At 41.2% G+C, this 27,866-nt stretch overlaps 1 protein-coding gene across 8 annotated transcripts in view; it reads right to left on the bottom strand.

Annotated features, from left to right (window-relative positions):
* ITSN2 (intersectin 2) overlaps nucleotides 1–27,866 on the bottom strand; it is an 80,488-nt gene that overhangs the window by 5,534 nt on the left and 47,088 nt on the right. For 5 of the 8 annotated variants that reach the window (XM_036381205.2, XM_036381204.2, XM_036381203.2 and 2 more), the window contains 18 exons: nucleotides 27,735–27,815; nucleotides 25,904–26,040; nucleotides 24,313–24,758; nucleotides 22,992–23,113; nucleotides 21,080–21,255; nucleotides 20,658–20,802; nucleotides 20,056–20,261; nucleotides 19,180–19,244; nucleotides 18,346–18,512; nucleotides 18,002–18,047; nucleotides 17,695–17,816; nucleotides 16,803–16,899; nucleotides 15,788–15,979; nucleotides 3,008–3,129; nucleotides 2,050–2,156; nucleotides 1,254–1,437; nucleotides 575–673; nucleotides 256–423 (listed from right to left, as the gene is read on the bottom strand). In XM_036381205.2, the coding sequence (XP_036237098.1) occupies nucleotides 256–423; nucleotides 575–673; nucleotides 1,254–1,437; nucleotides 2,050–2,156; nucleotides 3,008–3,129; nucleotides 15,788–15,979; nucleotides 16,803–16,899; nucleotides 17,695–17,816; nucleotides 18,002–18,047; nucleotides 18,346–18,512; nucleotides 19,180–19,244; nucleotides 20,056–20,261; nucleotides 20,658–20,802; nucleotides 21,080–21,255; nucleotides 22,992–23,113; nucleotides 24,313–24,758; nucleotides 25,904–26,040; nucleotides 27,735–27,815 (2,682 nt within the window). Of the gene's footprint in view, nucleotides 1–255; nucleotides 424–574; nucleotides 674–1,253; nucleotides 1,438–2,049; nucleotides 2,157–3,007; nucleotides 3,130–7,382; nucleotides 10,993–15,787; nucleotides 15,980–16,802; nucleotides 16,900–17,694; nucleotides 17,817–18,001; nucleotides 18,048–18,345; nucleotides 18,513–19,179; nucleotides 19,245–20,055; nucleotides 20,262–20,657; nucleotides 20,803–21,079; nucleotides 21,256–22,991; nucleotides 23,114–24,312; nucleotides 24,759–25,903; nucleotides 26,041–27,734; nucleotides 27,816–27,866 lie in introns of those variants that run through there. The other 3 variants (XM_036381208.2, XM_036381209.2, XM_036381210.2) reach the window with 2 other exon arrangements.

Genomic DNA, 27,866 nt, shown 5'->3' with positions numbered 1-27,866 from the left:
TCTGTCTGTTTAATGGTCTAAATGGTACCAGTTTTTAAGCTGATAAATCAAGATTTCTCTGCCACTATAGCCATGCAAAAACAATGGTTCCTCACATTATGGCTGTGAGTAGAATTCAATAAATGCTTCCCTGCCTAGAGCTCAGCAGTGGATCATGTTCCAATAAGGGCTGTCAGCAAGGACTCCCATTCCCTCCCCAGCCTTGCTGAAATGACTCTGAAAAGCCCCAGCCCTGCAGGGCATCAGTGCAGGTACCTCAGCAAGGCCTTCACACTGGACATGGGCCTGGATCCATTCCAGCCTGTCTGAGTTCTCCTTCTCACGCACGCCCTCGTTCACCTGGGAGCACAACTCCTCCGCACGCTCCAGGGCGAGCCGGAGGTTACTGTGGTCTGGGTGGTTTTCTGCAGTGTTCTCTAGAATCTGGTGTGGATCAAAGAGGGGAGAAAGCAAGATAAAAACAGAGGTAAGCCTGTCAGAGAAATCCTCATAAAGAGACAAGCATTTATCTTGGCTTTTGCTACGGAGATCAAATTCAAAGTGTTCACCTACAAAACCTCACTGGGGTACTCACACTCTTTATGAGCAGGGGGTAGCGTGTTATCCTTTGCATGGGTTTCAGGAGGAAGCTGGAGAGGGGCATTCCTTTGCAGCGAGGGTCCAGGGCAAGTTTCTGTGGTGCAACCCAGAGATTTAGCAGAGACATTGCATTAGTCATCAGAAAATAGTTGCATCACTGGCACTGAATACTGAAAATTCTCTGAGCAGATTCATTTTTCCAGGCATTCCAAGAGATCTCGGATTTTTTCAGTAAGTGAACACTACTTGTATCTAGAACAAACAGGAAAGCTGGCAGTGTCATTGCACCCAGATGCTTTGCCAGCATAAATCACAGGGTCATTGCTCATGCAGAATCCTAACATTCAAAACTGTTCCAGCTTTTATTTTGATACCACAGGCTCCACTCAGATTGAAGAAGAGCAAAGCAATGAAAGAAATAAATGCCTGATGTCAACTGTTCTGGCAATTTTCCTTTTATGGCCTAAGTAAATTAGCTAGAGGGAAAGACAGTGTTATAAATAAAGAGCACACACAGTGTTAGCCATGGTCACCATGTAAATACACCTTGGTAGTCTCTTAGCTATTTTTGCAGGATTTTACTCTTCTGGCTTATTTTGATGTAGTTGATGCTGGTTAGACAAGCTCCTATCATTGTGGAAAAGAAAGGGCACAAAAGCCACTGAATAAGATACCTTTAAGAAGTCTTTGAAATCAGCATCTTCGTCAGTTTTCTGCTGCAGCAGGGCCGCTCCGTTGAGCTGGCAGCTGCAGAAGCGGATGTAGGCCTGCATGTGGGACAGCTCTGCTGCCAGGATGTCCCCGATCATCTGCACCGGCATCTTCTCGCCTCCCGTTTTCTTGCGCACCCGCAAGGCTCTGCAGACAGGAAAGAGATCAGCATCCAACTCTGCTGCCAAGTCACAACCTTACAGATCCACCTCTGAAAGGACCCAAACCTGGCAGGTGAATTTCCTTACACAGCACAGGCACTTCCAGGAGGTGCCGGGGTCCTGCCTGAAACCCCAGGAAGTCACCCTGACACAACACCCTGAGCTGAACAATCTCCCTGATGGGGTCTGGGGGACTGGGACTCTTCTTTGAGGTTTCTGGGACAATCAGCATCAATCTCTACATTCAACCAGCATCCCATTCAGTGAATTACTAGCCACTGTATCTTTCTAAACATTATTTTTAGAGAATAAAAGGTTGCTTTGCAGAAAACTGGGAAGAAAAGCTCCCTACTTTTGTGTAGGGCCTGTTACTAAGATATTACAGCAAATGTACATCTGTTCTTGCTGTTGATTTCTCCCTCTCTCTTATTATAGCTCCTTTTGAAGCAGTCTGACTGCATTCAGCTGTTCTGAATGCAAGCACCCACAGGAAATAATCAGCAAGAACAGAATATTGACTGTAAACCCAGTGAATTTCCTGAGGAAAGAATGACAGAATAATGAAAAGGAAAATGTAAGACTGCAGGTAAGTACTCACTTCAGTAACTTTGTATTTGACATGATGAGTTCCTTCCAGTTAACAAAGATCAGCCCCATTTCTCCTTCTGTGAGACAGCCTGAATCAGCCATTGGTTTTTGGAAAACCTGCAGCCAAAAAATGAGCAATTCTTCAGAGATTAGAAACAGCTCAGCCTCTTGCTTAGCCCAGCAGTGACTTTTTCTGAATGCTCAGTGTCTAATTTCTCAGCAGTTAACAGCAATTTCTTACTAGTACTTGTGACAGCTGTTTCCCCTGAGCGTGTGACCCCATTCTTGCAAAGTGAGGACACTTGCAAAGTGAGGACAAGCACTGGGACCTGCAGGCTGGCAGCTCAGCAGAAGAGCATTCCTGTGATTTCAGGGTCAGTCACTGCACAAATTACACTCAGGCACTGCTCCCCTCCCCTGACCCACAGCACTCAGGGTCACCCTGTGTGCAGAACCACAGCTGCTCTCAGGGGCCCTCAGCACCTCATCTCTGGGGAGCAGAGCACCCCTGTGACTCGACTATTTAACATCTGCCACACTTCACCACACCACTGTTCTGTACAGAGAGGTCAGGTTGGACGCCCAAGAGCACTTAATGCTGCCCAGCTGAGGGAGGTGGTCTTGCTTCCAGAAATAAGACGGGGGAGAAGGCACATGAAAAGCTTTTATGGTGCTTCTACAGCTCTGTGCAGCTCTGCTCAACACCTGGCCCCAGCCCATCATCTTTTTACTGAGCCTGAACACCTAAACACAGGATTTGGAAAAGAGGAAGGTGTTTGTAAGTTGATGGGTTTCACAAAGTGGTGCCTTTGCCTGATGAGCCACCACATATCATTCACTGGAAAGGGAGGTGCCCACACACCTTTCTTCCTCCATCATCTCACAATTCATAAGAATCCCTTTATTGTTATTACTCAGTATAGAGGCGTTCTTTTGCCAAATGCACTTTCCCATCCAAGACATCTCACCTCTACGACGAGCTGCAGATCGTCCATGTATCTTTCTTCTGTCTGAATGAGCTCATGAATGTAGCCCTGCCTTTTCCTTTCCATGGGCTGCATGGTGTCAAGGCTCTGGAGATCAGCACACCCTGCAGGAAGTAAGTCAGGAGTTCAGATCCCACTCAAGGCATTAAATCTGATAAATTAACAAAATTGCACCAGCATTCAGCAGTCTATGGCTCAGACTATACAGGCACTGGTAAACCCTCTCAGTGGGTTTCAAAATCAAGTGATGTAGCAATCGACCCCCTCCCTTCTTTGTGTCAGTCTATCACCTTTTTATTTCTTTGAACACCCCTTGTACTGTGATGCAGAATAAGAGTTCCTGATGTCTTGCCACTCCATTTATCTCATGACTTTTCTCATCTCTTCTGCCACACTGATTTGAAACTGTGATTTTCGCTTACCTTGAGCAATGTCTTTTTGGACTTGATGATCTTAAAGGTCTTTTCCAACCTTAATGATTCTATGATTCTAAGTGCCTTTTGTGAGATGAAGTCACAGAAAATGTGGCTGGTCCTGACTTAAGACATAGCACCTTTAATCCCCACCCCATTTCTGAAGTTCTCTGCCTTACTTATTAATTTATGATACATACCACCACTACAAATTTGTAAAGCTGTAACACAACATTGTAGTTGTGTAACTCACAGCTGCACAACTTTTTTTTTTCAAAATGAGCTGGAAATATATTGAATTATTTTCATGCATCAAGGATGAAGAATCAAAATCATGCACAGGAACACGCTGACAGTGTCACAAACCCCATGTCAGAACATGCAAACCCTGCAGCTTCACACGACTCTATCTCTACTGGATGTTAGTAAACAAGACAACAGTGTTCAAACTTTGAACCAAAACCAAACCAAAAACTGGTAAAACCAGAGTGGTGAATGTGTTTAGCTGGGTAAAGAAGAGCACAGAAAGTCAATCTGATCCCTCTGTCAGCCATCACACAGCAGAATATTGCGAAGCAGCGGGGGGGGAAAGAAAAAGAAGGAACAATTACAGAGTGTTTGAGAACATCCGTCTATCCCTGGGTGTGATGGCATCAGACTGCAATACCAGGTGAACTGTGGGTTTGGCAGGACAGCAGAAAGGACATCGCAGGGACTCACTTTGATCCGGCAGTTCTAGAGGAACAATACTCCATGAAGGGTCACAGGAGTTGTGAAAGGCACAATGATCTACAGCAGGAAGGGCTGTGTCTCCCTTGGCACCCTGACACTCCTGGCACATAGGGATGTGACTATTCACTGCCAAGGTATAGATCTGCTCATGGGAAGGTGAGTTAGTAGTAAATTTGAGGGAAAGAAACCAAGAAACACTAAACATTAGTCTGGACTTGATGTGACAGTGGCCTAATGGGAACCTCACAGGCTTCTGAGCTTCCAGCTACACCAGCATCAAGGTGCTCTGAAAGAGCAACTGTCAGCAGAAGAGAAACTCTTGCCAAGTGAAATTTTAGGACACCATAACAAGGAAACCCTTTGAACAGCACAAAAGTAAAACAGCAGCAAAGACGACAACTAGATTCAAAATCAGGACTTTTCGGTTCTGCACCCTAAGAAGGATCACAGATCTTAAGCTTTCTGACAAGGTTTGAAAAAACACCACTTTTTAAGAAGGAATGAGGGATTGCAGCTCTTTTGATCACAGAGAATGCTCCTTCTGGCCTTAGTTATCCCCAAAGCTACAACCAGGGCAAAATTAGATGAGAAAAAGAAGTGAAGTTACAGATAAAAGTGATTCTGCAAAGCTTGATGTCTTAGTCCATTGAGACAGTCTGTGGCCAATGCTCTACTTCTGGATTCTTGTGTCTCTCTTCAGTCTGTACAGGACTGAGGTTAAACCCACCTGTTTACTAAGACATGAAATTTCAGGACAATCCACGGGCTTGCACAGTAACCAGACATTAATTGGCCAGATTTGGAAGTCTCAGCTCTGGCCAGTGGCTTCCTTTCCTACTGCAAGGTGCACTCCTGTGACAGAAGCAGGGATGGACTGAAGCTCCTGTTGGCTTGTCCCAGCTGCTGGAACAACCCACATGCTGGGCCTTGGGTCTGTCTCATGCCGACCACTGAAAGTTGGGGCCAAGCCTAGGAGAAAAATGGGCCCTTTTTATGCATTAAATTAGATTTGGTTTATCAATTTGTTATCAGATGCAAAAGTTCAGTTACTTTAACTAGCTCCTGTACGAACCTTGTGTTTGGACTGTCAGCTTCTGGGATGAATGCAACTTTCTATTTAAAACTTTATATAATTTTATTTAAACACTAGTGTTTACTAGTGAAAACACTCCTAATTTTGTTAGGTCTGATGATACTGGCATAAAAACACATTATGCAATCCCCTCATTTGATTTTAGAGGGTGAATTCAGGCATTTGAGTCTGAAGGGAAAAACAAAAACTAAAAGAAGAATAAACCAGCCCAACAAGTGCATTTGCCAATGTTTTTCCTAAGTGGTCACAGCAACCCACGGGCTCACTGATGCTCAAAGGGTGGAGCTACATCTCCACCTCTTCTCCTCCCACATTGCTGTTCCCTCCTTTCCTTGCATCAATTCTGGCACTTATCTGATTTCCTGCTGGCAACAAACAAGTCCCAAGGGGAGTAAAAGAAAGCAGTTTTCTGCTGGTTTAACAGCCAGGAATGTGCATGGAAGCAGTAAAACTGCCTTGTTTGGCAGCAGAAAATTCTTGGCTTGGCTTCCCTCTGGTGAAGCTTCATCCCAAACTCCCCAGGCAGCTCAGGAAGAGCAGTGGGATTTCTGGGAGTGTCTGCAGCAAGGAATTGCAGCTCCTCACCTGCTCTGCTGACCAAGAGGGATACCTGCTCCCTGGAGGGAAAGCCAGCCTGCCTCTCCCAGGCAATGCCAGGCTTTCAGCCAGCCTGAGGCACAGCCTGCCCAGCTCCTGTCCAGAACATTCACCAGAGTGACCAGGGGGTGCCTGGAACCTTGGAAACTCAGGGCACAGCAACAGAGAGATGCCTACACTGACTGTGGTGCCCTCTGGGCTAAATCCTGCTCTCTGAGCTGAGGAAGCAGCTGCCAGGGTAAAACAACCTGGAGAGTTTATAAACAGGAAATCCCAGTCTCTGAAGTTGTGTTTAAAATGATACTTTCCAAATATACCTGCAAAAGGAGCATTTTCTCCTACTAACATAACTACTCCTGCATGAAAAACTACTGAATTTCAAAGTGAAAAGTTGCTCTCTTCTGCAGGAGACTCAAAGCCCTGAAAAACATGGGGGGCAGGGGGAGAAAACCTTTCCAATTACTGACTCTTTTGGTACGAGCCCACTCAAGGGGAAGAGGGACAGTTTCTGAAGAAAGGAAATCCTCCAGTGAAAGACAGATGAACAACATATATCACTATTTCTCCAACAGACTTCCCCACTCAATGGACAGGGGAAAAAAAGCCATTAAAAGTGACAGCTCTGAAAAGACATCTCAACCCTCCAAGAGGAGCTCAGGCACTCATCTGGAAGGATGTAGCTACACCAGAGGCATTGGGTGACCAATGAAGACTATTTAGGGATAGAGAAGAGGGTTTAGATTTGATATTAGGAAAAATTTCTTCATGGAAAGGGTTATAAAGCTGCCCAGGGAAGAGGTGGAGACCCCATCCCTGGAAGTATTGATATGGCACTTTAGGATGTGGTTTATTGGTGCTGTGTTAATGATTAGATTTGATGATTTTAAAGGTCTTTTTCAACCTTAATGACTCTATGATTCCATATAAACTGCTTTTTTAAAGGAAATATCTTGGTTTGTTTAGGGTTGGATTTTTTTTTTTGAAGGGGTTGTTTGTTTAATTGTTTGTTTAACTCTGAAGCCAGCTGACATGGCTGGGAAAAGCAGGTAAAGGTTGGGGGTCTTTTTCCTGCCTCCATTTTCCCAGCCATAGAAAGACCAGGAGTCCCCTTAAGGACCAAGGGCTGGCATTGGCACAGTCCCTTCAGGACAGCCAGAGAGCAGCTGATGACATCAGGGGACACCAGCACAGCCAGGTGCAAGCTCTGCAGCCACACACAAGGCCAACACTCCTGTCACTCCTGGAGCCACCAGCAGCCTCTGAAACCCACAAAAGGAACTAAAACAATAAATCTGCTACTGTGGAAAAGGCAGTTTCCATCAGGCCCTGGGAGAAATAATAAAAACTTTTAGCCAATTTCCCCTAATCAGTAAAAACAGGAAATTTATGAATCAATTTTCAAGAGGTAAAGAGCAAAATCAAGTCACTCCATCACAGCTGACACAATGCTCATTCCAAGCTATTCAGCTGGGAAAAAATATCCTCCCCAGATGGACAAAAAAACCACAACAGACAAACTAGATCCTTTTATGCGTCCCTTTAATAAAATACATTTGCATAGTTATCTTACAACTTTGTTCAAATCCAAAGGTGAACAATTGCCTCATGCTAAGCACAGCCTGCATTTGCACATCTCAGCAACCATCCCACAGTGACACTCAAGCTTGGGAAGGACAAGGAGGGGCTTTAAGGCAGCACACACCAGAACACAGCAGTTTTATAGGGTCATTACACTGAAGTAGCACAACCCTGCAGCAGCTTCCGCTGCAGGCCAAGGAGTGTTGGCATTCCTACCAGCAGACTTATTTACAGGTGTTCCAACCCTGCCCAGGAGAATCACACAGGGATACAATCTGACAAAGCTCTGAGATGGCAGAAATGTTCAGTGACCAGAGGGAGACGTTTCAGTTATTAGTGTGCAACTCTCTGATGGAGCTTTGTGCCTTCTGCTCCTGACTGCACCATCAAGCGCGTGGAGACAGAGCTCTGGGTGCTCCAGCCCTCAGCACCACGGGCTCCTCACACACCCAGCCCTGCCTCTGGTCCCAGGGGTGGCACAAGGCCTTCCTGCATGCATCCAGCTCTGGAGCAGGAACTAAGCTTGTGTCAAACCAGGCTTCTGTCGTTTGTTAGTCCATTATGCAAACCAGACAGTTACAGAAGCAGCATTTTGGTACCTGTTCTTGTGCATTTACAGCACTGTTTGCTTCTCACCCCTGTGACACCAGGGCCCCTATTCTCTGCTGGCCCACAGGAAACAATATTTAGCAAGTACCACACTGCAGGCAACAGCAAACAGCGTATTTTGCTTTCCATGTTGGCTTCAGTTTTACTTTTTAACCTTGTGTGGCTCTCAGCAACATTTAGACTCTCAGCTCTTGCCTAGGAACCATGAGTTCAGCAAAGGACTCTGTTGTCCACCTTGCCCTTCGCTCCACAGCCAACATTTTTCACCCAGATTAGGGTGATTTTACTTGACTGGCTGAGATGACCAGCTGAACTCAACTCTACGGTCTTTTATCAACAAAGGGATGGATTGCACATAACTAGAGAAAAAGTTGCATTTTTAAAAGTAAAGTCTGATTTAAATGCAACTTCCAACAGCCACACTGCTTCATTGATACAGAATATTATTTTTAAATAATCTCGCTGTAAATACATCCTTGGCATTGCACGATCTGATGTGTGTATCCAACTCTTTCTGCACCACTGTGCAGGAGAGCAGAGCTCTCAGGCAACTGTGCTGGAGCTGTGCTAGGCAGACTTTTGCAATACAGATGAATACTGAAGGCAGGGACTATGTCCCTCTCAGCATTATTAAGGTGTATTTTTTTATTATTATTATATTTATTATTACACTTAAGAGAATTTAGAGCATACTCAGGTGATACTGAAACATGAAAAGATAGCTGTGAAAGCACAAAATGCTTCACACTTCAATACTTTTCAGTTCAGACTTGGAGGCAGAGGTTTCAATAATTATCAGTGCTCATACCTACACAACAACACAGGGCTACTACTTGTGTGAAACTTTGCCAACAGTACTGTAATCTCCAAATGTATCAGTTAAAAAATTTAAAAATTAGTAAAATGCCTCGTTGTTTTGGAAAATTCCTCAAATACCTCAGTGAGGATGGGAAGTTGTTTTTAATATTTCAAAGACAATTAGTAGTAATATAGTATTCAAGGAAAACTGACTGAACATTGATTGTCAGTGTGGCTCAATTCCCACAGATGAACAGTGCCTTTCTGCCTTTTAGAAATTACATAATTTAGAAGATCACCTAATTCTTAGACTACAGTACATGACTGCTTGATGCCACTGATGCAGCACAACACATTTCAGCCTGTATTAAAACAGGATTTCCAAGACAGAATTCACAGAAGGCAATTCTGGGTGAGTAGTGTATTTTAGTAGAAACACTTAAAACGTGGTTTCAGAAGGAAGTCAAGTCATTTGAAATACTCAAAGGATTATCTAGCACATTATTTGCCTACAACAACATGATTTCATTCTATAACAAAATACTGGTTCAGACAAAATACATCCAGAATAAAAACCCATTTGTAGTTTTCTGTAGGCACATGGCATATCCGTATTGCACAGAAGATACATCTCTGAACTAAAGGGCACATATACATTATTTGATCAAGGATATAAATACATAACATGGGATTTTGGAGAAAGGCTTTTAAATCTCTGCAATTGGATTAACCTTTTCCTGATAGTACCTTCACAACATTCATCTATATATATATATGTCTATATAGTAAACAAGCAGTTTGTTTTGTAAACATTTCTGATTGCATAAGTGACCTTTGCTGTTTCATAACCAAGTTGAGGAAACCAACTAAATTAAATACTGTGTCTAGAGATCTCTCTTGTTGTTACAAGAGCACAGAACTATTTAATCAGAGAAGTAGTCTAGAATCAAATTAATCCTTCTATTTAAAGGGGAATCAAGGTTACAAGTTCCTCCTTCCCTCCAAACATTACAGTAAGACAAGGGCAGCTCATACTGCACTGCATTTCCAACAGGCCAGGACTGTGGGCTGAGGAGCACAGCTCCATCCTAAACCCAAATGCTCTGCCCTCACTCCAGGTTCCCTTAGTGTCTCTCTCCTGGCAACACATCCTCAGTGAGGTTACCTCTGCATTAGGCTGCTGCTCTGTTTACCAGGAGGAAGAGCAGCAGCTTTCAGACAGTACTTTAAACGTCACTGCAGACCACAGCCAGAGACAAACAATTCAGTACCATGAACTATTTAATGAAAAGAAGGGGCAGGGGAAGGGCCTGGTCACACAGAGGCTGTGCAAGTACTTACTGCAGCAACTAAGCACATCTGCCAAAACTGAAAGCAAATATGAATGATCAGAATTTAAGGAAGGAGGCTGTTTAGGGATAGAATGGATTGAGCCAAAACAACCTGAATTCCTGCCATAGTACTACTGTGAAGGAAGAAAAACCATTAAAATATCCTCCACTCTACACCTAATAGTTCCCCTGTTAAAAAGGGTGTGAAAAGGCTGGATGGAGTGCACCAGATCTAACCCTTAGATCCTGTAGCATGTTTGTAATCACAGTGACTATCAGCAGCACACAGGTAGGGTTTGTATCTGGATGAGCCACGAAGGCCCCCAATTTTAAAAGCTCAGTATGTAAGAGATTAAATCAAGTCCATTAGAACAATAATCAATGAACATTTTAATTCTGCAAAATATGTACATAATAACATTAAAAGAACACAAGTGCCCATTCCAAACAGCTCAGATAAACTGTGCAAATAGTGGGTCTTTGTGTGTCTGCAATCCCACCATGCAAACAATACTTGATTATGCATGCTAATGACTACGATTATCAATCCCAAAGGAAATACTAAAGGAAACAAGAATGAACAGCAGTGAAAGCCACACAAAGACCCACTATCCTTTCTGCTTTTACAAATCCACTGAAACTGTAGATTAGAAGAAAACCCACGAAAACCTAATTTCTTGGTTGGATCTAACGTTCAAACGAAGCAAAAGGATTGTGTCAGACACGTGAGCAGGGCTGGCCACCCTGCCTCCACGCTAGTCAAACTTGGATAGTGGGTCTCTGAGGTGCTTTCACACTGGAAGACAACATTGGGTCCTAAAAAAAAAAAAAAACAAAAAAATGAAGGATAAAATGAACATAAATTTGAAGAGTGAAACATATGAATTCTACGGACAAAGACAGAACAACACCAAAAAGGTCAGAAAGGAATGATGAACATTCAACTTTCTGAGAACAGACATCACAAGCTTCCACCCTTGCAGTTTCATACTTATAAACACACAAATTTAAGTACTTATGACCAGCCATGGCTGACTCTGAAAACCCCTGCAGCTCATTCATTTGAACAAAAAGTTTCTTCCTAAGGAAAACTTCTGTCACGTAGACTTCAACACAAGGTCAAGCCCTAAGGGTTTTTTTAAAGGCAATGGCAAATTCCCTGGAATTTCAACAAAACCAGAATCTCTCTTGAGAAACTTCTACTGGGACATTAGAAAACCAGATAAAAAGTAAACTTGTAACAAAAAAATCTCATTGGAATTTATTTATATCAGCACATACAAATTAACCTGTTCAATTCTGTTTGAGCCTGAAAGAAGTTAAAACCTCGCCTCTAGTCTTATGTGTCCATGGAACAGGAGGTACCACATCCCTCAGACCCCAAGGGCTACATGGTCTGAAGAGGGACACACCTTGTGGGCAATCCAGAGACTATTCCAGACCCCAGGATTACAACCTGGAAGTGTTATCAAGCCCGACTGACATTCACCAAATAGTTTTAGAAACACGAAGTCACTATATCACTATGAAGTAAGAGACTGATTTCATATTTGATCTTTGCTGTAAGAGGTAAAATTCTGGAGCTGTTGAGTAAAATCAGAATAAATAATTAATCTTCATGTATTAATATCAATGTGGAACTGCAACAGGCAACACCTCAAAGCCACTGCTACCATGAACTGCTACTCCACAAAGAGAAGTTACTTGGCAAGAACTAGAGAACTTCCAAATGTGCTGTCCATACAGACACAGAAATGCACCAGCCATGAGCACCTTAGTTCAGAAGTTGTTTTTTCACTATGAACACCCCTGAAAGTGAGTCAGCTTCATCCACCTGACAGTGTGGACAGGAATTACTGAAGATCTTTTGTGCATGGAAATCAACTTCTGGATATACAGATCCTTGTTGCAGGACTTGCCTCATGTCTCCAACATGTCACATCCACAAGTAAGGTTTGGGGAAGACAAAAATGAGGTAGGTCTAGAGATATTGCTACAAACAACAACCTGGAGCTCAGGCTGAGCACCTGAAGGAGCAACTCTGATGTGTGAGGATTGAAGCAGTGCTGGGCTATGGAAAGCACAAAGAGTGAAAAGGAAACAGTCACTACACGTAGATTAGAGCAGAAAGAACTGGCACAACATTCAGCTCTGAGAATCTCATGGGATGAGATACTTCAGGATGAACCAGAAGCCCCTCTGCACATGGAGCACAGGTGTGTGCCCCTGGCTGAGCTGTCCAGCCTTGAGCAAGAACATCTCTGAGGGATGAACTGATCTCCAATACCAGAAGACATTGAGCAACCAAGTATGCAGACACAGCTGGAGCAGCTGTCTTCCCTCCTTACACTTCTCTCCTGACTATCCCACCTTAAATATCCCTTGGGAGGAAGGGGAAGAGAACTTGGTAGATGTGTCCTTGTCAGATCCTGGTAACACAGCAAAGACCTGACTCTTGACATTTAATGGTTGAGATTTACCTGAGGGGAGAAAATCTCAACTAAAGAAAACAAAATGACACACTTCACACTGGTTCCATGGATTACAAACTTGAAAAGGTACCTCACTGAAAAAGCCAACAAATAATAAGAGAACAAGTTTCCAAGTGCAAAGCAGATGAAGATTGGCCAAAATAAAATTATCTCCAGACCAGGGCACTGGGAAGAACTGTGAAGTGGTGAGAGCACCATGCCTACCCCCCCTTACATACACTTTGGAAAGGATGGAAAGAGAACCTGGCACTAGAGAGGTACTAGCAACACACAAGATCTGATCCTGCATGGTTATGCAAACACTCAAAGATTTATTTTAAATCTATTTTGAAACCTGCTGAGTATATTTATTATTTATGATAGCTTTTGTGCAAACATTAGAAAAAAGGCTATTAAAACTGTAATTAAAACAGGAGCAAGTCTAACCACCACCACAGTCACCAGGAACACGACTTAACTGTCCTGAGTTCTGCAATCACCCCATGTTTAAGAGACAAACAAACCTACAACACCCTGAAGTCATTTTGCTTTTCTTTCCTTGCAGGGTCCTATGCCAGGATGTACAGCTACACCAAGAGGAAGAGTGATTTTGTTCTTTTCACAGAGCTATGTCAGCAACTTAAGAGAAAGGACATCTCACTGACCCCAGTTCCTTCTTTGCTAGGGAAGTTTGCCATTACAGCTACAACTAATAACTCCCAGAAAAGACTCCAGATACAAAGGTCTTTAAATCTGGGGGAAAACCCACAATTTTCCTGAACTACAAACCTATCTGAGTAAACCAAATTTGCCTGCTTCCTTTCCAATACCATCATACTTGTTCTAGAAAAAACAGTAGGAAAAACTGCTATTATTCAACAGAGACATTATAATACTCAGATCAGCAGTTCTTTGAAATGCAACAATGCATTTTTAAAATTATATTCTCTCATATCTCAAAGCTGTTCGTTGAGGGCCACATCAACATTTCTGTGGGACAATTCCTTAGTGATTTCACAAGAATACTTGTGATAGTTTCTCTACTCTATTTAAACAAGAGCCAAAAATATTGTAAGGAAACCCAAGGAAGTTTGGAAGTTCATTCAGGACACATTTAAACATTCCTCTGGTTACATAGGAGAGCTACAGAGCAGTGGCTTACTGCTCACACAACTGACCAGCAGCAGCAGCCCAGCTGAAATCTGGGAAATGGTATTTGAACAGAGATCCTGAGCTGTGCTGGGTTTGTGCAGGCTCTGGGCTTGAGGCAGGATTTTTCCTTAAGTTTCCAAATGCCTATATCACAACAAAGTGGCAAATCCCAGCACAAAACTAGTGTGGAACTTAGCTTATTTGAAATCCTGAGAGAATCTGAAAAAATGAGAATAAATTCAACATACTCTTTGTTCACCAGTAGGTGGATTTTGTAGAACTGCTTCATAGAGTAGTGATTAGGGAAAAGTTTAATGGCCAGGTACAGATGACCTGGTGCACATCTGCACATCATTAACCTTTGTCAAAAGCCAGTTTGATGTGGATGGAAATACTCTTATTTCACATCACTGAAATCTGAGGGAAAACTTAATGATGTACCAGCAAACAATGAGAAAAACTTACTCATTATCCAGAAAATTTCCAATTACAGCATGGTCTTATCATGGCTTTTGCTGAAAATCAGTGGTTTATGTGATGACCTTGCATTTGTCATATTCAACAACATAACTTGAAATAACACACCTGGTGTGACAAGCTGCTACCTCTATCATTTTTGAAAATTCTTAAGTTTTAATACTCAGCCAGAATCTTAATTTTATAGCCCACCTGGTATAGTCTATACTGTTTCTTTAAAAGTGAGATTTGCAAACAAATTAAAGCTTTCAAAGGACCATTTTAATGATTTAGCTATGTCTCATCAAAGAATGTTAAATTCAATCTAAATCCAGAAGTTTCTGACATCCCAACCACATTGGCCAGAGACATTAAAAAAAAAAAAGCCAGAACAATATGTTATCAAAAATATGAGCTCAGAAGTAATTTACCTAAAAAGAAAACCTCAAGAATGGTGCACACTCTCTTTTGCCCAGGAACCATAACAAGTTACCCAGGGAAAATATTTTTACTTTCCAACCCAAGCTGTACCTTCATTATGAGTTTGTGAATTTTTCTGTAAGAACATGACTATGAGATCAAATCTGAAGTGCAGACTGATCCTACAGTAGCTACAGGCTAACAAGAGTGAGGCTCAGCCAGATTTCCAGATGGGTGTTTTTATCCCAAGAGAACTCCAAACATTGTCTGGAGGAAAACAGCAAGTGAAGGTCTGTTGTGTCAAAGCAGCAACTCTGGCATCATGGTGTGCTCCCAAACCCACTGGGCTGATGTAAAAGTTGGTTTAATCACAGGATGAAAAGCTGACAGAGTAAAAATTGTGCTAAATTTCTCTGGGAGGAGGATTTTCTCTGGGGACAGGGGGCAAAAACCAGGGTGTGTGAAGGGGGCACCAGAAACCTTTACTGTGTTTATGTGCTAAAAATGCAGAGAAGATGCTGACTGTCAGGTGTACAGTTTGGGATCCAGTTCTCAGCCTGCTGCTGGTAATTTTCACCTCAGCCTATGTCCTGACATATATCTTGTTTCTCAGGACTGGATGACAGCTGGAATGCTGGGAGCCAGGAGAAGGACAGACCACGTGCTAATGCCAAAATCTTTTTCCTATCCTTTTTATGGGTATTTTTACTTAACTGATATATGTGTTAAAATTACTACAGCACTTTTCCTTATTTTACAAAACTTGAGCAAGTTCTGTAATTGCAGTGTGTCTGCACTGCTTCCCAGTCCATGTTAATTACCAGAATCTTGTTGGAAGGAGAACTCCTACCCAATCCAGTATTTTTAGCTCACCCTACAGCATTCTTGCTATCCTACACTGGCTGGTTGGTTATGTGCTGGTTGCTTGTAGGTTAACTGGAAAAGGGTTTAAAGCACCTTGTACTATAAAAAAGAATTTAAAGAAGGAGTACTTGAAGTAGTAATCAATTCAGCTGATGCCTGGAACACCAAATTCTAAACACAAAGTAGGAGAACAGCAATGCACCTTTGAAATGAAGAAACAAAATTAATCAAAAATAGAGGTTGCTTACACTGCTGACTTGGATCGGAATCTGTGGTCATCTTCACATAGTTTGAGGGGAAGAGACCTGTCACTCCATTGATTTCTCCTTGCCACCAGTCAGCATCATCCTTGTTCAGCACATTAATCAGCTGCCCCTTGGAGAAACTGAGCTCATCCTCATTGTTGGCCGTGTAATCATACATGGCTATCACCTGGCACACTGGGAAGGAAAGAAGAGCAGAATGGAGTTATACCAGTGTTAAAACTGTTTTCTCAGTGTTTTACAAAACCACAGGAAAGAAACAACCATCTCACATGCACTGTTGCATGAGAAAAATGCCACATGATTTTATCTTGGTACAGAACTGCCTTCCCTTTTCTTTTACTTCTTTAAAACTGAGCTAGCCAGTAATTCTTACTTCCACTTTATATATCTGTTTACTTCTATAATGAATGGACTGCATCTACTGGCCTTCCAAACACTGTAAAATGTAATCAAGTATCCTCCTCTCTTTTACTGGCTGAAAAGAGAGTGAGTTTGATTATCTTACTGCAGACACTTGTGGGGAAAATGTTGCAGAGGAAGAGGAAACATGCATTAGCTAATCATGAGTTGCTGTTTTAGTCACAGGGAAGTATTGTCCAGTAAAACCCAGGAAATTGTTGTATAAGCAACTCTTATCTGTGGAGAACAGCATAATTTAAGCACATAGAAGCAAAAAATCTAATTTTCTGTGAAATATCCTCATTTGTACCCAACCATTCAAATGGAAAAACCTAGAAATAACCTGAAAATTTGCTTAGTCTCCCTCTTTGTAAGAAGCAGTGCATGTAATTCCATATGGTTTGCCAATGTTTGCTAGCTTTAAGATTTTTGCTAGCACTTGGAAACATAGGGTTTCCAAAAGAGAGGATTATGGCTCTTCAGAGCAATCATCAAAATTAAAAAGCCCAGAAGATGGATGCCTGACCCTCACAGATACATGAACATTTGAAATAGTTACATAAAATTCTAAATTAAATACAAAATCTCTTTTTTTCACCTGAGGGAGCAGCTGATGTGGTTCTTTCACTGCTTGGACCCAGCAGCTTCACATGGCTGGCAGGGAACCATCCCTTCTGTCTCTTTTTCCCTCTTGCCTGTAAATGTTCAAAATGGTTATTACACAACAGAAAAACTGAATAGGCCATAGACTGGAAAAAAAATGCAACATATATGTCACAGATTTTTCCCAACAAAAGACAAGAAGTCAGGCTTCTAAACAGCTACTGAATGAATCTCAAAAGACAAAAATCTGACTAAAGCATAAAACAATGCAATTCATATAAAGCTGCACCCTAATATGTTCATCCAAAATTTTTAAGTGAGATTTCAGAGTACAACTCAAATGTAGGGGTGAAAATTTGTTCTATGAATATTCCACCTATGCAACATATCCAGAGTTTCTAATGAGGTCAAGGGCACTTTAACAGGACATTCTTCTTAAATTTAGGTGGGGAAAGGAGAGAAGTGGGAACAGAACTTTTGCATTAAAGAAGCTTCCAACTCCAGCTTCCAAACCCACCTGTTCCTTCATTAGAATAACTTCACAGTTTAATGTTTCACCAATTAAATCCTAACCAATTAAGTAACTGTCAACTCATCTCTTCCTCCTCCCGCCTGTTAATCGACAGTTTTACTATTCTATGTGACCAAGAAAATCGACTCTAAAAAACCATAAAACCCCCAGCAACCCAAAGTTTAAAAAAGCCAACCAACCAATCTAACAAACAAAAAAAATCCACCATACAGCTTCTCTTCCCCTTTGGCTCATACAGGATAACTTTCTGACCAGCTTTTCTATAACTCTATACTTAGTTGTTTTTTTGAATTAAACCTGAGAGCACCTCCTTGCCATTCATGAAGTTACAATTATTCCTCCTTGAATCATTTACCTGCAACTCTCCTTGCCACCATCCACTGGCATTTTTCTTCAGAATAAGTATCAGCTGTCCTGGAGCAAGACTGAGCTGTTCAGTTCCTGATGCAGCATAGGCAGTAGTAACCTGAGCGATTTCTGGAAAGAAAGCGGTAATTGCCCTTGTTATTTTTTCACTGCAGTAAGAGCTGGATCCACAGAAATATTCTGATACACAACTTTCAGCTAAGAACATCAGCCACCATTAAACACTGCTATGAACCTAAATACTCAGAGTTACTTAAGAAACAGCCTTAAATGTTAAAAGGTTGTCATACACTTACCGGGTTTCTTGTTTATAGTTCCAGTTTTGCCAGCATAGCTAGAAGCCTACAAAGACAAAACAACAATCACCTTTAATGTGCAATAAAACCAGTACAGTTTACACTAAAAGCACATGGAGATTTTAACTTTAAACCCATATTTAACAGATCACCATCCTGTACAGAGAGAGAGGCAGTGTGACACTGGCTACAGCTCTGATTTAGCACTCAAGCTACTAAGGATTTTCTTTCCTGTCAAGCATATTAACCTATGCTCAAAATCCCTGTGTGGGAGCTGGGTGCCAACAGAATAAAATGGAGAGAAGACACATTGAGAATTGTTAATTCTCAGACTCTGAACTCACATCTGGATCTTTTGGTCTGACGTAATTGGAGGGGAAGATTCCAGTTCTGGTATCGATGCTCCCGGTCCACCACTCGCCTTCCTTCTGGGTCACCAGGATCTCCTCCCCTTCCAGGAACGTCAGGTCTCCGGGCTCGGAGCTCGAGTAGGGATACAGGGCAATGTACTCTGTGCAGGGAGCACACAGGGGAGAGCACAGCTTCAGAGGGGCACAGAGGTGCAGATAAAGGGTATCAGCATTCTCCAGTGTGTGCCCAACAGGGATCATAACGGTGTGCTCATAACAGGGATCACACCTTCACAAGTCTGTGAACTGACCTGTCCACCTGCTTGGCTGAACTCACATTTACTCCTACAGGTACACAACTTTGTAATGAAAAAACACAGCTGCAATTACAATATAATCAGGGAAGCATGGAGATACACTAGACATTTTTAACAGTAATACTTGTTTTCTCTGCTCCTTACTGACTGCAAGAGAACGATCCACATTCAGGAGATTAAAAATTTTTTCTCATGTCTTTACAGAACAGCATAACACAGTAGAGAGCAGCAGGAAGAGAACTCTGCTTATAGGTTTTCAGACATATATTCAGGCTCGAGCAGAAGTCTTAATAAGAGAACCTAGGCCTATGCTCAACCTGAATTACTTATAACCTTCCTATTTTAGAACCTATTTTAGTACTTTTGTATCAATAGCTGAACATTTGCACTGTCTGTTTTGGACAAGCATTCAAAGTGCTGCTCAGAAACTCCTCACAAACTGAGCTGTATTTACAAGTCATTGAGCAGAACCAGACTGTAGCATTAGTTGGCATTTTTCATGCTCTCTTACCCTCTCCTGCTGTGTAATTCTGGGTATAAGGCCTTTTGTTTACAGCTGCATAAATAGCTTCTGGTCTGCAGAAAGAAGGAAAAAAAAAGCTTTGTGTTACCAAGAGACTGATCAAGAGCAAATCTCTCAATCCACATGAGACCAAGATCACTTTGGTTATATCAGAGATGGTACTGACTCTGAATTAACTACAAAGACTTCCCTATCAAACAGTGCCAAGTATTACTGGTATATAATCTATTTATGGCACCCAAGAGCACACCACTTAAAAGTATAATGTGATAAAAGTGAAGAAATACATTCACAAATTATGTTATTCAAAAGAAGTAAATTAAAGATTTTGACTAAATTCTCTTATTCTAAAGAATTTCTAAGAAGTTTTAGCAAAATACATGAGCAGAACAATTTACACACCATGGTGCAGCCATCCCAGCAGTAACCAGACTTTACCTGAACAGGTACCCTGGAGCATTAGAACAGGCATAATAATCTTTTCAAGTGAAGAAAACCACACTACTGCTCTGTGCAGAGCTTACAATTAGTTTTGGGTCACTTAAAAATTGGCACCTTTAGAGGCAGAATGCAACTGCACTGCAAGAGAGGAGACCTGGTAATGAACAAAAAGTCTGGCACTTGATGAATAATCAAACACCACTGATGCTTCACAGCACTCAGCCAGCAAGACTGTCTGTAGTTACACAGCAGTGAGCCCAACATTACTTGCCTTGCCAGAATGAAATAATAAATGACTAAAATGACACAGTGTAAATTCTAAATGGCATTTATGTTCTGCACATTAAATCACTGCAAGAATTTTGCATTCTAAACCACCTCTTTTTGCAAATTGATGAATAAAACAACAAAAGTCACACTTACTCCTCTTTCTTGGTTTCGCTCCCAGGTAAAAGCTTGACATAGGACTTTGGAAACCAACCCCTTCCTCCATGTACCTCTCCAAACCACCAGTTCTCCTGCTGCTCCAGGACAGTGATGATGTCATTCTTTGAAAAATTCAAGTGGTTATCTTTTTTTGCAGTCCAAGAACAAAGTGCTTGTGCTTTTAGGTTCTCTACAGGCTGCCCCTGTAAGACAGAAGTGATGCTGATTGACCACGCTGCCCCAGCTGTTAAAAACACTGGTGTATCTTCTATTGAAGGTTAAGCAACTTCATTCCTAAGTGATGGCTGAATAACTTTGTTGACATCAATGCAGTTTCTTATTTGTTAGAAACATCTTTTGTGTCTAATTGTAGGTGAAAATTATTTTAGAATTATGGAAGATGAGTGTTCTTGCTCAGTGGTGTCTGGAAATATTTGGAATTATATCAATGCACACTATTAGAATATTTAGACGAGCTTCTTAATCCTCCAGCCCATTCAGTGCACCCAGCACTAGCAAAGTTGTGTGGTGTTCTGGTTTTCTTTTAAATCATTTTCATTAAGATGAATCTGAAATACATCAAGTTCTGCACAAGGTACCTGTCCATGAACAGGTGAAACAGATCCAGGGGACACAGTACGAGTAAAAGCTGATTTCTGCTGCCAGGCTGTGTTAACATTCAGGCTGGAAAAGGGGATGTTTTGGTAATCAGATTCTTCTGCAGATTTACTTGGTGAAAGTGGTCTGCAAATTGAACACAAGGCATAGTTATCAAATTACAACTTTTATTTACAAAGTACCTCAAGCAGAGAACTTTTTTTCCAGCATCTATAAAACTGATATTCTATACAATTCAAAGCAGACTATCAAATACTTAAATTTTCCAAGCCAAGACATTTGAGAAGGTTCTTCAGTAAGTTTTCTGTCTTTGTATTTTAAAACCAAGTGAAACTATAGAGCACATTATGTGCCAGCTAAATTTAGAAAAAGCAATTTAAACACAAACATAACAACAACTCACTCTGAAGCAGCTGAGGTAGTAGATAAAGATACTGTAGGAGGAAGTAAGGCTTTCTTAGAAGATAAAGCTTTCTCTCCTTCTGGTATTTTTTCTACATAATTGCACGGAAACCAACCAAAATGTCCTTGAAAACTCCCATAAAGCCAACCAGGCTCTCCCACAGTTTTTTCATCAACCTACGGACAGGAGGAGAAATACAAAGGAAAGAGAATTAGCAGCATGGAACAAGCAGGGTACCTGGTGTGTCAGCACTTGCTGGCTCTCTGACCTGAACAGGGGCAGTGCCCACACCAGGATCAGCAGTTTCACTCTGCCCTGGCAGAACTGAGCTGATTTTGCCCTGTGATGATGCAGCTGCACTGGTTTCAGACACAGGTGCAGACAGACCTCAGGGACTCTGCACTGCTTCAGCCAGGCCCCAGACGTGCACATGGGGGTCATGCAGTGCCTCTGAGCCACCCTGTCCTGCCAAAAATGCCAGTGCATTGTGCTGGATTCTGCTGAATGTGCCGCCAAGAGGAAGGGTCTGGTGAGCCCAGCAGAGCAGGAAACAACTGCTGCTGTTCTGCTCACAGATATAATTAACTCTGTCAGCTGACTGCTTCCAAAAATTCTGTTATTTACTGTGTGATTAAGTATAGAGCATTCTTAAACATTCACTGCAATCCTGAAGCTTCCATTATGCTGCAAATTAGCCAGTTAGTGAAAATTGGCTAAAAATTAGCAGCCCATCAAACATTATCAGCCGGTTGCTTAGCTGGGGTTTGGGATGCCAGAGGAGGACGAGATGGCAGCTGTTAGCCTATTTCTGAAATCAGTTATCAGCAGTTCAATGATACAATTACAGCTGAGAGGCAAGTCAAAGCAAAACCTACTTCTCTTGTTCTCTCTTCCATGGCTCACCGGTATGAAAATGCAAATAAATGCTTTAACACTGTCAAACTGAAAGCTAATTTAGTCAAGTGTTTTAGTATTTTGTACCACATTGCTTTATAAATTCTTCCTTATCACCTACTTGTACTACTTACAGTCTGAATGAGGAGCAACCACACATACTTATACATTAGAAACTGTATTAGCACAGTTGTAATCAGTTTTCACCCATTCACCTGCAGGCAAAGATTTTCAAACAAGTGCTAATAACTAATATACATGAAATAACACAGACTTCGACTGAGAAGCCACAAGGCATTTCCAATCTTATGGTCCTGCTGTAATATTATAGACAGCAAATTCCAAAAAGCGCTGCAATAAATGGACACAGAACAAATTAAGTATCTGCCTGAGGGAGGATTGATAAAGGGAACACTCAGAGAATCACAGATTCACAGGATGGTCTGGGTTGAAGGGGATCTTAAAGATCACCTGGTTCCACACCCTCTGCCAGGGGCAGGGACACTTTCCACTAGACCAGGTTGCTCAGACAGGCAGAAATGTCTGTTAAGAATACACTGGAAACAGCATTAAGATTCAAAAGAACCTCTCACATCTACTTGTTATATAACTAATTTGATTTTAATTCAAATTCCATCAATGAATAATTCATGTGTCTATTAACTATACTCATATTTCAAGCAAACACTCAGAAGTCAACTTGTACATGTGCAATGAGCTGCAACAACTACATTGTTTCTGATCTACTAATTTTATAAAGTTAATGTCTAGCATTCACTGTTCTTATATTTAAAGAGATGGTCAAAATATCTGGGATATGTAAAACTCAGAAATATTTTGGCTGAACTGATCTTAATTTCGCCCGTTTAGAAAAACATAAAGCAGCAATCCAGTTTAAATTTTGAGTAAACCTTACAATACATCAAACACAAGGCTTTTGACCCTTAAGACTTTGTGCATCTCAAGGCTAGAGAAAAAGGTTAACTTTTGCAAGTTAAATGTGAATAGCCAATCTTACCTGAATTACATCTCCAGTATTAAAGCTCATCTCATCGTGGTTCCTTGCCTCAAATGGATACAGAGCTCTGTAATTTACCAAGGCAACGGAATTCCTCGACTCTGCAGCACCAGCTGCCTTGCCTGGAAGGTAAGAAAACCAGTTACCACTCTGACACAGCTGAGACAAGCACTCAGCTGGACCCCCATCACTCCAAGCAACTGGTAGGAATATCAGTTCTTGCCCCAGACACAGTGCAGGTATCAGAGGAGATCACCAGGGCATCAATTTAACACACCCATCATGGAAATGTAACTGAGACAACAAAACGCATTGACTTCTGCAGGGGAAAAAGCACAAAAACACAGAATGGGTTGGGCTGGAAGGGACCTTAAAGGTCATCTAGTTTCAGCCTCCTGCCATGGCCAGGGACACCTGCTAGACTTTGTTAAAATGACATTTTTATGTTCTCCTCTTTCCTTGCCATGCTGCTCTAACTAAGCCAGTGCTTTAATAAAACCTCATTTAATGCACTATAATGTTCCAAGTTGAAAAGATCCCACTGTTGAAACAAGAAGCGCTCAGCAGCATGTTGTGAAGATTTTATTTAGAAACCTATAATAGCAAAATATCATGATTTCTATTTTCTTTGCATCTCCATTCTCCAAGTCAGTGACTGATGTTGCAAACAGGGAATGTCATACAAGGTATAGCTGAGGTGTGCAAATATCTTTCAGCCTTGTTCTAATTTGATCCTTGCTGAACTCAGTGAGAAAAGTGGCTAATAAAAACTGACAAGAACTAATGAAGGATGAAATCAAACGTGCCTTTAGTGAAAATATTGTTAAAGCACTATTTTTCCAAGTCCCACAACTAGTTAGGTCTAGTCATTCAGGTTTTTGGGTTTTTTTCATTTAAGGCATTGAGTAATGCAAAAATAAACTACATTTCACTGTTATGAAATCACTTGTCTGAGCATTACCTGCCCATGTCTCGTCAATGAACAAACCCCCTCCATATTAGCATTCTGTTTGAATGAAAGAAAGTACAAGCCCTAGGAAAAACCTAAAATATTACTGTTCCCAGCAACTGCTATTTGTTGACCATGATCAGTGGAAGATTTGTCATCAGAGTCATAGGTGCTGAAAACTGACAGAAGTAACTTCAGTTTATAGGATCATTTGTAACTGACAAAGACAGGAAACATTGCTGGTTTGGGTTCTTTTTAATTGTAATTTAGGCAAGAAGTCTGCCATAGGGTCACATCAATAATAGTACACCTGAAGAGTGAAAGAACACTCAGAGAAGTAAAAGTCCAAAAGTCTAATGATTTTAAGATTACCTTCATTTTTCCAGGGTGGCTTAAGATTTTTCCCCTCTGTTGGCTTCAACAGATCTGCAAACTTGTCATTTATATTTATTTTAGAAGTGTGTTTCTCCGCCTCTTGAGAGTTGGTTGCTTCTTTTATCTTTTTTATCTCCTCGTTCTGCTTGCGCCTCTCCTCAGCTTCTTTTGCTATTTGTTCTTGTTTTCTTTTATCTTCTTCCAGTTGCCTCTGCCTTTGTTGTTCCACCTCCCTCGAGATCGTGGCTTGTCTATTTTTCTCCTCCTCTGCAAGAAGGTGTTGTTTGTTTTCCCTTTCCCTCATCATGGCAGCTGTTTCTTCAGCTTTCAGCTTTTCTTGGACTTTTTCCTGCATTCGTTCTTCCTCCAGTCGTTTCTTTTTCTCTTCCTCTTCCCTTCGGATATTTTCCTGCCATCGGTTCTCCTTCTCCCTTTTTGCCTTCCTAGAAGAAAGGAATGAGAGAGGTAAGAGAACATCCACATAAAAATGAATGAGATTGTGTTCCTACAGTAATCAGTGACACTTGTCAGCAAAACTGAGTTTATGACATTGATCACTTGCTCTCAGGGTCATCAGCTCTGCCACAGACCATGGCTTAACATGAATGCTAGAGTGCTCCACATAAAAATAACAAATTGATTAAAATCCAGTAATTTTAGTCCATCACCTGATCAGTGCCTTCACAAGCACTTCTGCCCACCTGCATCCTGATGAGCAAGAACTGATCTGATAATTGAACCAAGCTGGATTTAAGCTCTCCAGCAAGGCAGTATCCAAATCTTCCGACTGGAAACAATGACTTCCACAGAGATTAATTCCACTCAGGTACATAGATAAAAATAGCCTTTGCATACTGATCTTGTCAGCTTGGTATTTTTTTCTTCAGCACTTGTAATCTATCCAATGTGCTTATCCCTGCCAGGACCACACTGCAGCAGACATGATCTGGAAACCTGACTGTACTCTCTATAACTATTCAGATGTTATCCTATGCCTCAGCTGTCTAAAGAAGTTAGTATCCAATTCAACACAATATTTTAGCTGTCAAGACCTTTTTTCTGAAGAGAAAGGATCTAACCCTTTGGGCCATCTTCTTAAAAATGTCTAGATGAGACCTTTTCATCCATTTCCTGTGGGACATCCACTCCTCTGATGGGCATTTTAGCATTTCCAATGCATGTGGCAGGATGCAGTAGGAGCTATGCAGGGATGCTGTTACTCCATCACACAGCTGTGTCCAACCAAAAAATTAACAGGCCATCACCACACATATGGCACATGGCTTTCTGAGACTGTCACAATGTTATGAAACTTCATCTCAAGCAGAAAAATGCTGTGATAAGCAAAGCCCATGAATCACCCACACTACAAGGTCACTAGCTCTGCTTCTTCAGTCAAATCAAATATAAACCATTGAAAATCTCAAATTCAAACCCTCTTACACAAGTTGTACTCAACATAAAATGCTTCCTCTAAGGCAACATAGGATGTATTTTTTACATTAAAAACATAGATCTTATCTTAAAAGCCACAACAGCATTATTTTGTTCTAAGCACTGCCACACTGACACCCTCAGCCACGATTACCTTGCAGCCTCATCTTCCAGTCGCTTCTTCTGTGCCAGCTCAGCTCTTCTTTTTTGTACCTCTCTTATTTTGTCCTGTTTGATCCTGTGGAGCTGCTCCAAGGCTAATTGCTGCGTGCTGTAACTTTCCCTCAGGTCCTAGGGAGGGAACAGTGGAATACATAAAAGGGAATAAAGCCATCCAGGTATTTAATGCTTTTTCAACCAAGTTTTAATACAAATGGCAAAAATAGTATTAAGTTATTAATAGTCCTTGGAGGTCACTGCAAAGGAAGTCAAATCATTGGAAGTATAAAAGGAGATGGCAGGTTTGCAAAGTCAGTGATGTAATTTGGGCTTTCAAAGAGCCCTTCCAGTCCTACACCTGCTGGAAATGCCAAATACAACAGAGGAGAGGGGAAGATGCAGAATTGAATGTTCAAACACAACATTTCTGAAGGCAGTGAATTGTATTTTAAGTAACTACAAGGAGGTAGATTTCAGCTGAAAGCCAACACTGTACCATAACCTGAGAAAGCATTCTGCAGTAGGGTGCTCACCCTTGATACTTCCTGAGTGATCAGTCCCATGTTTAAACTGAAAACTTCAGAAATACACCCAGCAGTCTTACCACTGTGGGAAACCATAGCTTAAAGGCACTAACTCTGACTGGACTTTTCCTGTACTTGTAACCTTCTCAGTTTTAGTCTTTTTCTTTCTGAACACATCCTTCAATTCCTATCCCACCTCCCTCTGATAACAATCTTTTTTTCCAAACAAAAAATCAGAATGCATCTTTTGGATAATTAAATTTACAGACTGAAAAAGATCAACAATAATAGAATTACTTTCGCCTGTACTTCACCTTGTTGCAAAACACCTCTAAGATAGTTCAGTCTTTTTACTTAGGAAAATCCTGCTGATATACAACAGGTACAACAGCAATACAAGAGGTAAACTCTGATTTTTTGTATCTGATCTCATAAATACAAATAAAGCAATTAAGAATGAAGCATTCCCACTACAATATGCAACTCTACCAAGAATCACGTTGCCTAAGGCATATGGTACAATTTAGATTGCTGTGGCATTGGAAGTCTCTGTAGCAACAATCTAAATCAAGCAATTGACTACAATTTTTTCCCAAATATATTCAGCTGGGAACATTTTTCCTTCTTACTTTGCCCAGAATTTCGGAACACTATGGAAGCGAACTTACATGAGAAAAATTCTCTACCTTTAAGGACAGAAAAACCCTCAAGCAAAGCAAAATGAAAAGCTCATTTAGGTAATTCTGTTGGGTTTTAGCTTCATACATTATTCTAAAAGTACTTCTGACCTCAGCAGACAAAAGTAGTGTTGAAAGACAGCAAGTAGTTTTTAGTACTGGGTTAATCTGGAGGTTTGACAGCACTGTGTTTGCCATATCATATTCTGCACCCCGGACAAGAACTTGAATACCTGACTCACAGCTCAGGATGGATGGCTACAGGTACAGAGCAAGAGATGGAAAAGTGGGAGAAGACACTGTTTCCATCTGAGACTGCTTTTTTGATTCATGTTAACTAACGAGAAAAATGTTTGGGTGAAACAACTTAGAGAACAGACCATTAAGAAACAAAAAAATTAAAAGTCAGGGTTTTGCTCTCAGTATTCTGCAGTTTGGATTTCTAAGCAGGTAAGGATATTAAGTCTTGAAGAGGATATAAAAGCTAGCAGAAAGAAAAGCAGCCTACTGATTTTCTTTTGGGAAAATGTATTTAATTAGAAGTTGTACATCCAAACAGAAAGGGTAAGCAGAGAGAAATTGCGAAATAATTAAAAAACAAAAAAGCCAAAGATTAGAAAATAACCTTAAGTAAGAGGAAGAGGTTGTTGAGACAGCTTAGCAGAGACAAAAGGCACTGAAGAAGAGAATCATCCATATTCTCACACTGTAAGATAAGGTAGATAAAAAGCCAATTAATCTTTGCACTGTATTTTGA

Source organism: Molothrus ater, chromosome 3 (genome assembly GCF_012460135.2).
Source record: "Molothrus ater isolate BHLD 08-10-18 breed brown headed cowbird chromosome 3, BPBGC_Mater_1.1, whole genome shotgun sequence".
Classification (NCBI taxonomy): domain Eukaryota; kingdom Metazoa; phylum Chordata; class Aves; order Passeriformes; family Icteridae; genus Molothrus; species Molothrus ater.
Note: the sequence above shows the minus strand (reverse complement) of the source record. Positions and strands in the feature narration are given on the sequence as shown.